Here is a 12,107-nt window from a genome sequence, read left to right as displayed (position 1 = left end):
AGGCAGTGGTGGACTTACCTCCTAAAAGCAGACATACTTCTTGACATACTCCACAAAGTGTTGCAAACACTTTGTGGAGTATGTCAATAAATTTATGTCATTTTGAAATTGACAGTTTTTGTGTCTGCTTTTAGGAGGCAAGTCCACCACTGCCTTCCAAGCATTTAACAATTTTAGTCTATTTTATTATTTTGACGCCTCTTTTTACTACATACAATACTTGTGTCCACCCCTGGTGGAGGGGTGATATACCCCTTTCTTTCCTATCTACAGAGAGCGACTTCTTAATTCTGAGTGGGGACAGGTCTAATCTCCTCACCTGCCAATACAGTGGTTGCCTATGAGGTAACCCTGGTTTGTGAGTATCCTCTTTCTTACTCTTTAAGAATCATCAATTACCAGTACGTATTACACTATATCGGGCTCTGTGTCCCCATTTAGTGTTCTACTGAATGTAGATAATCTAAATAAATGTAAGCCAATAATTTGGAATGTTTGTTCAATCCGTAAATTCAGCAAGTTTTGGACATAAAATTACTTAGATATACTTTTAGACCTCTTTCACACTTCCAAGAGCAGATGGCAGTGCGATCTGAGCGCAACGCATGCATGCTATCTGCACTGCTGTGCGTTGTGCTGCTGATCCCATTCACTACAGTGAAATGTGCTTTGCTGAAAAATGCATTGAGCAGTGCGACAGCGCATCGTACTGCTGCGCAGCGCATGCAGTCTGAACATCAGACAGGGCAGGCCATGCACTTTTGATATTCTCGTATGGCGCACAATATACGTGTTGCCGCACGGCAATGCGTAGAGTGTGAACGAGACCTCACAAACCTACGAAAAAAAAAAGAAGTTTGTAAAAATACAATAGTGCAAAGGTCACACATACATGTAGGGTTACATATTGCTGTGTAGGTTGGGTGTAGCACCCTTCAACAGTTCTTCTTAAAATAATTTATAATAGTTTCACTTTGAATTTAGTCATGGTTGATACTGATCATTTGTTTTTCAAAGTGTTTTTTTCTTTTTACTTTATTAAAAACACTCTCAAAGATTCCAGTAAACGTTCAAAGTCTCAGTAGAACAATTGGACGAGTTAAAATAAACTGTTGGACTGAAATTGCTGAGGAGACAGAAGGCCTCAGGGCAAATGAGGCCTGCCATCAAAGAACAAGTCACTTAAATAATAATTGATAATTGTTTGCATAAAGTCTGGCATCCCAGTGCAGAACTGATGACTCCCTCAAACTAGATTTTAGTGGGTAGATGAAGTTGAGGGGGCCAAAGGCCGCCTTACTAGCCATTGGTTCAGTTTGATTTTAGGCGGAATCTGGCAAAAACTCTCGGATTCCCTTAAACTAAACTAGATATTGCTTGATCTCATGGGGCCAAACTGATTAGGATCTATAGGACATTCAAAGTAGTAGAAGAAGTACAAAACCATGCTTACGGTTTCACATACTGGCTTGAGCCGGGATTTGAACCCTGGTCAAAGGCTCAATTTCCACATTAAAAGCAACAGTTATAACCAGTACCAGCTGTTTTAAAGCATTTTATTTATACTGAGCGCTGGCACCCTTCGTTAGCCACTTTACTGTATGTACCATACAAATCTATTCTACAAACTCCGGTATCTAAAAGTTTCCTGCTGGTGTAACTTCTTAATGCTGTACAGCTGTACTACTAGGCTGATCCAGAGTACGGCTGCAGAATTTCCCCCGATTTCCACCATGAGGTTAAATCTTGTATACAGATTGCTCTATAGGATTATTCTTACCTCTTTTGTCTTTTGTTGGTCAATACCCAAGCTATGCATGAGCCTCAGAACCTGCTCATTGTATTCGCCAATTGAAGGATCCTTTTCATGACTCTGTGCATAGAGGACAGGCCGATGTAATGAGACCTCAGCCATCATCCACTTGTGCTCTTTGATTTGAGAAATAGATAGACGTTTTGAAGGTTCTAGCACCAGCATCCGCCTAATTAAGTGCTCACAATCTAGATACAAGAAACAGAAAAGAAACCATAAATATACAAGCTTTTACTATTGGAGGATAAACATAACACTGAAAAACCATCAACACAGATTGGAAAGGTTGCAGAAACTCCAGTCAGTTAATGCTTTTAGCTTGAAAATTTGAGCGTGTAAATTTGCTCAAAGCCCTATTTTAGCCTACTCTTTTAATTCACAGGATCAATATGTATCAATTAGAGAAGCATAAAGTACTGTGCATTGCACGTCTATACTTTTTGCACGAGATTTCAAATGCCTCTCTGCTGGCTTCTACCTTGGTCTTTTAGCTCTGTGATGTCAGCAGAATGGGAGTTCCTTCCCTAGGATAGAGCAGATCTTCTGACCCTAAATGCCTTCTTCCAGTGCTGAAACATTCTCTATTGGTGGCCAGCTCTGCAGTCAGACTTCCTCCATACTCCATGTGTAATGATAAAGCAATTACCTTCACGCATTTGTGTGTACCTCTCATCACCCTGCCTTGCCAGCAAAAATAAACAACCATCTCTCATTACTTTTATTTAACCCTTTGTAAAGATACTTGGATGGGTGAAATATTACAATTTTTAACATACTAATATGGAACAGGGAGATAAGACTGCTCATATGTAATGCTGCAGTACTGGACACAAAGAGTTAAACTCTCAGTGGAGGGAGAAGGTGGGAGGGGTCTGGTGAACTAAGCGAACAGGAGGAGACTGGCTGCTGTCCTTTTTACCCTGACCATCTCATGTGGGTGACTATTGTACAGGTGGAAGACTTTGGACAACTGTCCAAAAGGGAAATTCAGCTAGAAGAGGCAGCAGACAGTTACTTTAACTATATTTATTGTAAAAAAAATAAAAAATGAATTATGCAGGAAACTATGCACAGTATTAGTTAAAACAGATTTACTATCATATGCATAAAAATGGACGGGCTAAACTGGGACTTTGAATCACAATTCTGAAAATATGCCTACATTAACATATTTTGCCTGTTCTATATACCAGAAAATCCAATGCTAAAAAAAGCCAAACTAAATCCAGAATTGAACATGGTAAATTCTAAAAATCAGGTTGATAAATTAATATAAATTATGTTTCAGACTAAAGTGATGGACAGGATATGTATTTCATGGATTAAATGCGATCTCCACTGCAGTACAGCTTGCTTCTCCTCCCCTTTGAAATTGTGTGGTAGGCAAGTTGCTCAGGTATCATTGTGTGATATCTAATGTAAAAGGGAACAATAAATATCTGACTATGCAGGTAAACAGGACAGGGATGACACAAAATCAGGTGAATTCCATTCTTCCAAAACAATGTCAGGAATAGACAATCAGTCGTGTCTACAGACCTCAATCGAGCTATAATTGTATGTCTGTAGGGAGATTAAGTTCTCAAGGACATAAACAATGAGCTGTCAATGTTTTTATCGTGTTACAACACGTAAGAACGGGTTAAAAGTCAGAGGAGCCCCAGGGGATCACAGTTTAATGAATTTCCATACGTCACACACGTAGCCTGAGGTCTATGTTTCCACCACAAAGAATCTGGAGAAAGATTATCGTTTCCATTATTAATCCTGTCTCTCTTTACTTGTAAACATCAGCTAAGACAGGAAGCTGAGCGGAGAAGGACATGGATGACCCAGAAGCATTTCTGTCACGTTGTTACAACTACTAAGAGCCAATCTGTTACCACAGCGATAACACGACTTGATGTGTTCAGAATATCTGGACTAACTGTCCAGTCAGGGATTATAAATCAGGATAATGAAGAACATTTAGAATGGCGAAAATAAAGTCCTACATTCACATGACCTATAAAAGAGTCACTGAACATTACCAGCAAACCTGTAAAAGCAGCAGATTTGTATGTAAAAAGTATGAATTGAAGTGGGATGAAACTCCATATTACTTTTTTTTTTTTTTAAATCATCCAATAAGAAATTAGTTATTTAGTTTACCCACCCATAGCTCAGTGTTCATTTTCCTTCCCTACTGACACAGCTTACGATCCCTCCCACAGTAAACATGACCTAGACAAAAGGCTTACATCACTCTTATGCTGGGGATATACCATGAGTTTTTACTTTTGGGCAGATAGATGGCTTGATAGATCATTTCCGACAGGTCCGATTTGTTTTTCTGATCAATTTTCTCATAGAAATAACAATTGGAAAATCGTTTGGAAAAACGATTGGTAAATCAATCAGAAAGTAAATCTGCCACAAAAACTAAATGTGTATTCCCAGCATTAACAGGAGAGGGGGTTTCAATGACCTTCTGGTCTAGGTGCCCTTATCCTATCCAAAATAGGAGCTTTCTGTTATTTGCATGCTGAGATAAGCTTGTTATTGTACTTGGGAGAAAAACTTTCCAAAATCCTGCTGGCACTGATATTTCCTGCAGTTGGGCAAAAGTGCCCATACCAGGTAAAAATAAATAAATAAATAAATTGGGGGACATATAGGGACCCATTTTATATAAAAAAAAGGGGCGGTTACATATATTTTGGGGATCCTATCTACTTTCTGGCAATTTGTTTTATCTTTGGATGGACAACTTCCTTTAAAAAGTATACACCTACTATATATAGAATTATTAAATGTACTTATTTTAACGTGGCACAATACCCATCCTGTACCTATTCCTCAAATGCATAGCACTGATTTATGCCCCTTCAGCATTTTTATGGCATGTATGGGCCAGTGATCCCATGGGCAAGAGTTATTGAACAGAAAGGGCATGGGCAACACAGTGTTGGCATTCTTGATCTGTAGCACTACAGTCCCAGCCAGGCTGATCAGAACACTCTCTGCATTCAGTTTATTTGTTCTCCCCATGTCCTTGTGGGTTTCTTGCAGGCACTTTCCTCCCACATGCCAAAAATATACTGCTAGATTAGCTGGCTCTCCCCTAGAATCATCCCTGAAAACCATGTTATGAACGTTAGACTAGGACTATGGTAGGGATCAGATTGTGCGCTGTGAGACAGTCGCTAACGTTACTATGTACACAACATAACTCTGCACAAAATAAAATTATACAAAATTATTATTGTTTAGTATTTATATAGTTAAGACATCCTCCGCAGTGCTGTACAGAATATATGGTTTTGTACCTTAACTGTCCTTCGGAGGGGCTCCCAATCAAATCCCTGCCATAGTCATATGGCTATGTATGTATAGTGTGGTGTATGTATCGTAGTCTAAGGCCACATTACTGAAAAGCCAATTAACTTATTTGTATGACTTTGTGATGTGGGAGGAAAAGAGGGCCTGGGGGAAACCCATGCAGACACGGGGAGAACATACTAACGCCATGCAGATAGTGCCCTGGCTGGGATTCAAACCAGGGACCCAGCGCTGCAAGGCGAAAGCGCTAACCACTACACCACCGTGCTGTCCAATAAGCACACATGCGATTTAAGAACTGTGACTACAGACATCCATAAACAGGAATTTCTTTGTTGTCTCTATGTACAGTATATAGACATATAATGGTGTTCATTCAATTATGCTGCGTGCATAGAGGCACTAATAGTCACCATAGATCTAAACAGTTTCTACAGGCAGGGATGATTTTAGGTAACATGGAGCCCTAGGCAAAAAGCAATGTGAGGCCCCTTACATTCTCATACTGTACTGACATTAAACTTGTGATCTATAATGCCTGACTTGTGAGGCCCTTGATAAGCTTAGGGCTCTGGGCTATTGCCCAGTTTGACCTTATGGAAGTACTGGCCTTACTGCAAGGTTCGAGGGAAAAGCAGAACCAGATAGTAGTACTGTATGGTCATTGATTAAGCATCACAATATCTGTCTACACAGTGTACATACATATAAAGCACCCATGCCAGATTTAGCCAGGGCTGGAGGGTTCACATTTCAGGGATCAGATCAGTAAACACTTCAGGTAACAGGAGCCTGAAGGCCAAGCAACGGGGAGCGGGCATGTTATGGCGAGGTGGCACGATTGTACCATCAGCGTTACCATGCAACGATCCCAGGAGAGACACTTTGATTGCAAACACAAAATTAATGAAATGATGTTTAGGGAAGAAAGAAGAGACGTCTCAAATTGCAGGGAACACAAACACTCATGTAATGCAAGCTGTCCTGCACACTTTTAATTGTCAGGAGTCAATTACATTTACAGAACTGTCACACAGATGTTTGCAGGCAGCGAGATCATGCTCCTGTAACTTCAAAGACTATATATATCCTACTCCATAAAATGCCAGGTTTCTGCGTCCATGCGTGTGCACAGGGCCACGTGGCATGCACAAAGCAGGGGGTATGGCGCAGGTCGCTAGCAGCCGTGCACGACTCTAGGGTGTGCGTGTTGCAGGAACGTGTGCACCACTGTTCAGTGCCCGTTATCAGCGCTAATATGACTTCTCCTAATTCTACAGACCCACGCTCTAGCAGAAGCCATATCCTAAATGATTAAGTCAATCTAATATTTTCCAATGAACAATAAAATAATATTTCTAGTCTATTGAATAGGCACATTAGCATGTACTCAGTGCTTGTAAATGACATAACTGAGGCGAAAATAAACTTAAGAGATAATGAATTGTATGTGTAGTACGGCTAAAAAATAGAGCATCAGTAGCAAAGAAAAGAGTCTCATGTGGTTTTCCAGTGCAGGAAGCGTTAAAAAAAACTTCAGTTATCTATGCAAAAGGACTTCTCTGAGCTCTCCGACCCAACTTGGGTCAGCTACAGGAAGCCATTCGACCCACTGGGTTGAATACAGTCCTGTTTTCTGAAGCACTTAAACAGCCAAGAAGCAGTGAGAGACAGCTTGAGATAAGGTTTTACTGCAGGAAAGTTTTAACTTTCCTGGCGGTGCGCCGCGCAGGAGGATTTCTCAGGCCCTGCTGAGCCGATTTGCATAATTTTTTTTTTTGTACACGCAGCTAGCACTTTGCCAGATCACTGCCGCTCCGCACCGATTCGGCGCTACCCGCCGCCCCCCCCCATACCCCATGCGCTGCCTGGCCAATCAGTGGCAGGCAGCAATGAGGGGTGGATCGGGACTCCCTTTCACGTCACGAGGTCGATGACGTCATCCCGCCCGTCACCATGGCGACGGGGGAAGCCCTAATGGAAATCCCGTTCAGAACGGGATTTCCGGACGGGCTTGATCGCCAGAGGCGATCAAAGAGGGTGGGAGGTTGCCGCTGCACAGCGCTAGGCTAGCTACAGGATTAAAAAAAATGCCGGTTTAATTGACCGCCAGGAGGGTTAAAGAGTCATTATTTTGCATACAAAAGCTAATCTAGCGCCGGTAGACTTGGGCACAGGATTCAGCCGGTATATGGCTGATCCTGCTTCTGCACAAGTCCAGGCTGTGTTGATTACTACTCCCCCTCCAGGCCGCCATGGATAGTGAGGAATGATATAATTTGGCTTCCAGCGATTGCTGGACGCCGAATTATTGTGTTTTTCAAGCAACTTCGGCTCCGGGTTCTGACTACTCCGACGTTACTCACTGAGCACCGCTGTAGATGTGATTCCCATTATAGTCTATGGCTGCGCCCAAATCTAACAGCGCTGAAAAGCACTGCTCTGATTATTTCTGATTTGTTTAATAGCTTAAAACTGTTTTTAAAACTGCAACTGTGACAATATGATGTGGTTATGGGGAAAAAAAAAAAAAAAAGCTATATAAACTGAAAATAAAAATACGAGACTTTTCTGTGCTACTAATGTTCTATTCATTATCCGTACTACACCTACAATTTATTATATCATATTTTTGCTTTAACAGAAAATTCAGATCTAGCCTCGTCAGCAACGAAGAGTCAAATTAATGACTAAATTTTATAGAACCACAAAGCACTCAAGATAATTTCCACAAACTCTAGGAGGAGATCTCTGGCGCTTGTTTCACACAATATAGTAAATAGTGTGCATGGTACAAGGTGTGAAATCCTAGCACCTCTGTGCCAGACAGTGAGGGCATTGTATAATTAATTAGCAGTAGTTCGGAAAAACACCTACGTAGTCACCTGGTAACTCTTCCACCCTAAACATTGCTTAACATTTGAGTTTTCCCTTCCCATGTTTTACTTGCTGTCACCCGTATTATTACCTTGGAACATGTAAAGATCAGGTCTGCCTTCTAGTTATATTGGGCTAGACAATCTTTGCCGAGGTGCTGCTATAGTTGGAGACACGTGTTCTCACCCTCACATTTCAGGTGACTCAGAAAATGTGGATGCATTTCCGTCACTGCTCTGAGTGCCGCACACTATCACATCTTAGTTAGGCCCAGTACACACCAAAAACCTCTAGCAGATCTGTAAAACACTAGAGGTTTTTGAAGCAGATTTCAGAGCGATTCTAGGCATGCTTAGAGACGTTTTCTAAACATGCTTACAGTTTTCTGGAGCGTTTTTGTGTAGCAGATTACAAATATTGTTACAGTAAAAGCAGTTACTGAACAACTTCTGTAACAAAAACGCCTGGAAAACCTCTCTGATCTAGAGTTTTTCAGAGCGGTTTTCCACTTTCCTATACTTTAACATTGAGGCAGAAACGCCTCAGAAATCGAAAAAATGCTGCAGCCCCCGAGTTTGCATTTGTGGAAAAAATGAAGCATCCTGGTGTGCACCATCCCATTCACTATCATTAGTCAAGTGGTTTCCCCCTGCAAGCGTTTTAAAAAACACTCCAGAACCGCTGCGGTGTGCACTAGCCCTTACAGACAGTCTCCTCACTGTGCTGTATGTCATTACTAAGTGGCAAAAATCAATGCTAGAACACTATTCTGAAGTAGCCCAAACCAAGTAATCATACAAGGCGATTCACTTCAGCCTTATCTACTCTGACCCTAATGCCGGACACACATGTCGGTACGATCTACATTTCCCTGATTAAAAATGAATCTGGAATTATTGATTTTATTACCAGCCATCACTGGGCCAGGCTGCACACTGTCTTGCTATGCAGGGGGGGGGGGGGGGGGGGGGGGGTGTTCAGCAACCCGTGCGTGACGTTATGTGGCAGGGTATTGGCGCAAACGCAAACAACTGGATTTGGCGTCACTGGGATTGAGTAGATCAGTCAGGCAGATGGGTCGTGGGGACTACTTAAGTCAGGCAGGTGTACAAGGCTTTAAAGGAGAAATCAGAGAAATATGGAGGCTGCCATCTTTATTTCCTTTTAAACAATGCACATTGCCAGGCTGTCCTTCTGATTCTCTACCTCTAATACTTTAAGATATAGACTGTGCACAAGCATGCAAATCTGACGTTTGACTGGATCCGACACATGCTTGTTCCAGGTGGGTGATTCAGAGACACTACAGATACATGACAGATCAGAAGGATGCCGGGCTTATGGTATTGTTTAAAAGGAAATAAATATGCCAGCCTCCATATCCTATAATGAATGGATATGTCCAATAAATAAGACATGATGAACACTTGTTGATTAAACATGTCCCTAGTTCTGTATAGGCCTTTGTTATGTTCAATTTACTCTTATGTACTAGAAAATCTAATAGCTGCCGGCAATCTTAACTTCTGTAAAACTAACCTCCCCCTAGACAAGTGCCTAACACTTACGTAACCCTCTCACGTTAAACGAACAATTATTTTGACCAACTATGATGCTTTCCATTTATTCAGGTCATAGTATAGCCAAAGTAAAATAAAGTCAGCTTCACTTGGAAGTTTTCTAAATGTGTGGCTCCTCCTCATTTATTCAGTCGACTCGGACTCTTCGTGACCTTATGTACTTATGCACACCCGATGTCCCAGTCAATCACTGCTTCTTTCAGCTGTTGCATAGACAGGTTCATAGCTTCACCTACGCTGTCTATCTATCTTAGCCTCAGTTGACCTCTTCTTCCTTTGCCCTCAATATTCCAAGCACTGAGAGTAAGGCTGCTTACACACTAAGACGTTACAGGTGCACGTTAGTGCAGCCTGTAACGCTCCAACGCACAGCAATGTAACACAAGTGGGCTGTTTACACAGCCCACGTTGCGTTACATGTAACGCTGCACGTTCTTAACAAAGTGCAGCATGCTACGGCGTTAGAGCGGCTTAAGCCGCGTTAGACTGTCTGCACATGCGCAGTCATGTTGGGGAGGAGCGGAGAGCGGCCAGGCACATGGCTAATTAATATTTACTGCACGTTGTGACGTGCAGTGTTTACTTCCTGGAGCGGCCGCTCTGTGCAGTGATTGGCCGGCGGGACCACGTGATGCCGCATGCGTCCAAGAGTGCGCATCACGGACGCCAGAGTGAGCTGCACAACGCGGCTCACTCTGACGTCGAAGAGCACCAGGCCTTGCGTTAGGTGCACGTTATGCGACCTTAACGTAGCACCTAACGCAACGTCTTGGTGTGCAAGTAGCCTAAAAGAAGAAGAAGAGAACGACAGAACGTGTGGCTACATTAGTTTAAATATAGTGAAGAAGTAAGCAAATCTGTATAGGTGAACAGTCCTTGCTTAAAAAGGAACTGTAATAATGTAGTAGAATGGGCTAAAAAAAATTCAAAATTACATATTTTTGCTTTCAGTGTCAGAAACGCTTCTTAGAACTATATATTGCTGTATATTAGTACGTAGCCCCTCCCTCCCAGAGATGTTTAGCCTAGGTTATGATGTCATGCAGCCACTGCTCCAGGAGCACTTCATGATGTTCATGCTTACTTTACAGAGGGGGAAAACTCATATTCCACAGTTATTCACCTTGCTGGCATCTGTGATGAATTTAAAGGACCACTAACGCGAAAAAAGTAGGTAGTCAAAATCTGTCAAAACCGACAGGTTTTGGGCCAGTCCATCTCCTCATGGGGAATTCTCAGAGTTTTCTTTGTTTTCATCAGCATTTCTTGAACAGCAGTTTAACTTCCAAAATAGTAAGATACCAGTCAGCCACCCTACTCACATGCAGACTATTTTGTCAGTTAGACTTTACAACTGCTGTTCAGGAAATGCTGTTGAAAACAAGGAAATCCCTGAGAATCCCCCATGAAAAGATGGACTGGCCCGAAACCTGTCAGTTCTGTCAGATTTTAACTGCCTACTTTTTTCACAATAGTGGTCCTTTAAGAATGAAATAATAATATTTTACATCTCATTTGTTAGCAGTTAACATAAAAAATCACAGTATTAAAAAGCCAATCTAAGTTATAAAAATTCAGAGCTCCATAAAACTAAAAAGCATTAATATGCTCCATAATATCAAGTCCTCATTCCAATCATGCAAAGCAATTTGTACCTTCAGACATGAAATATGGAATACGGAATCTCCCTTCCAGAACCCTTTGTCTCAGGATAGGAAGTGTGGGACCATCAAATGGCAAAGCACCACATACCAGGACATAGAGCACAACACCCATACTCTGCAAGAAAATACAGACACAAATACTTAGCATTTGGAAGCAGTTAACATGAAAGTAGAGGGTATTATTTTAGCAAGCTCATCTTTCGTATTTCAATATACTGTACCGTGGGACCTTGGTTTGCGAGCATAATTCGTTCCCGGAAACATGCTTGTAATCCAAAGTACTGCATATAAAGTCAAAATTTCATACAAATTTTTGCTTATCTTGCAACGCATCCTTAAACCAAGTTACTTACATTCCAATGTTTTACTGTATTTATTAAATAAACAAGAGGTAGGACAGTACTCATAGATGGGGGCTATGGTGTAGTAAGACCCGCAGTCCCTGCACCCTGGACTGCAAGTTGGGTCAGCTCCACCAACACAATTGATGGTCCTGACCCTAACCTGTTTTTTCAATATATTGATTAGGATTTTACAAATAGCAAAGACAAGGGCAATAACAATAAAATGGTTTAATAAACAGCCCACCACAAGACCAAAATATAAGAACAAAATGTAAATAATGCCAAATATAGCATCAACAACATCATGATGGGATGAAGGATCATATACTGCCCATGTGTAATTAGGATCAGAGCTCAGGTGTCCTTCAAGAGTAATCCAAGGTTGTGAGAAAACCTCAAAATCAGAGGGGGAAAAGGGAGTAATCAATTCCATCCCAGAAGTCCCCTCCCCCCAACCGAAAAAATAAGAAAAGAAGGAACAGTAAGCTCATCTTCTGAAATCATTTTG

At 41.6% G+C, this 12,107-nt stretch overlaps 1 protein-coding gene across 1 annotated transcript in view; it reads right to left on the bottom strand.

The window, feature by feature from the left end:
- SIK2 (salt inducible kinase 2) overlaps positions 1-12,107 on the bottom strand; it is a 212,251-nt gene that overhangs the window by 45,437 nt on the left and 154,707 nt on the right. Inside the window, exons 6-7 of the mRNA XM_068240935.1 lie at positions 11,247-11,370; positions 1,781-2,001 (exon numbers count right to left, since the gene is read on the bottom strand). Coding sequence (XP_068097036.1) covers positions 1,781-2,001; positions 11,247-11,370 — 345 coding nt within the window. The remainder of the gene's footprint in view (positions 1-1,780; positions 2,002-11,246; positions 11,371-12,107) is intronic.

This window comes from Hyperolius riggenbachi, chromosome 6, assembly GCF_040937935.1.
Source record: "Hyperolius riggenbachi isolate aHypRig1 chromosome 6, aHypRig1.pri, whole genome shotgun sequence".
NCBI classification, from domain to species: domain Eukaryota; kingdom Metazoa; phylum Chordata; class Amphibia; order Anura; family Hyperoliidae; genus Hyperolius; species Hyperolius riggenbachi.
This window is presented reverse-complemented; position numbering and strand designations above follow the sequence as displayed.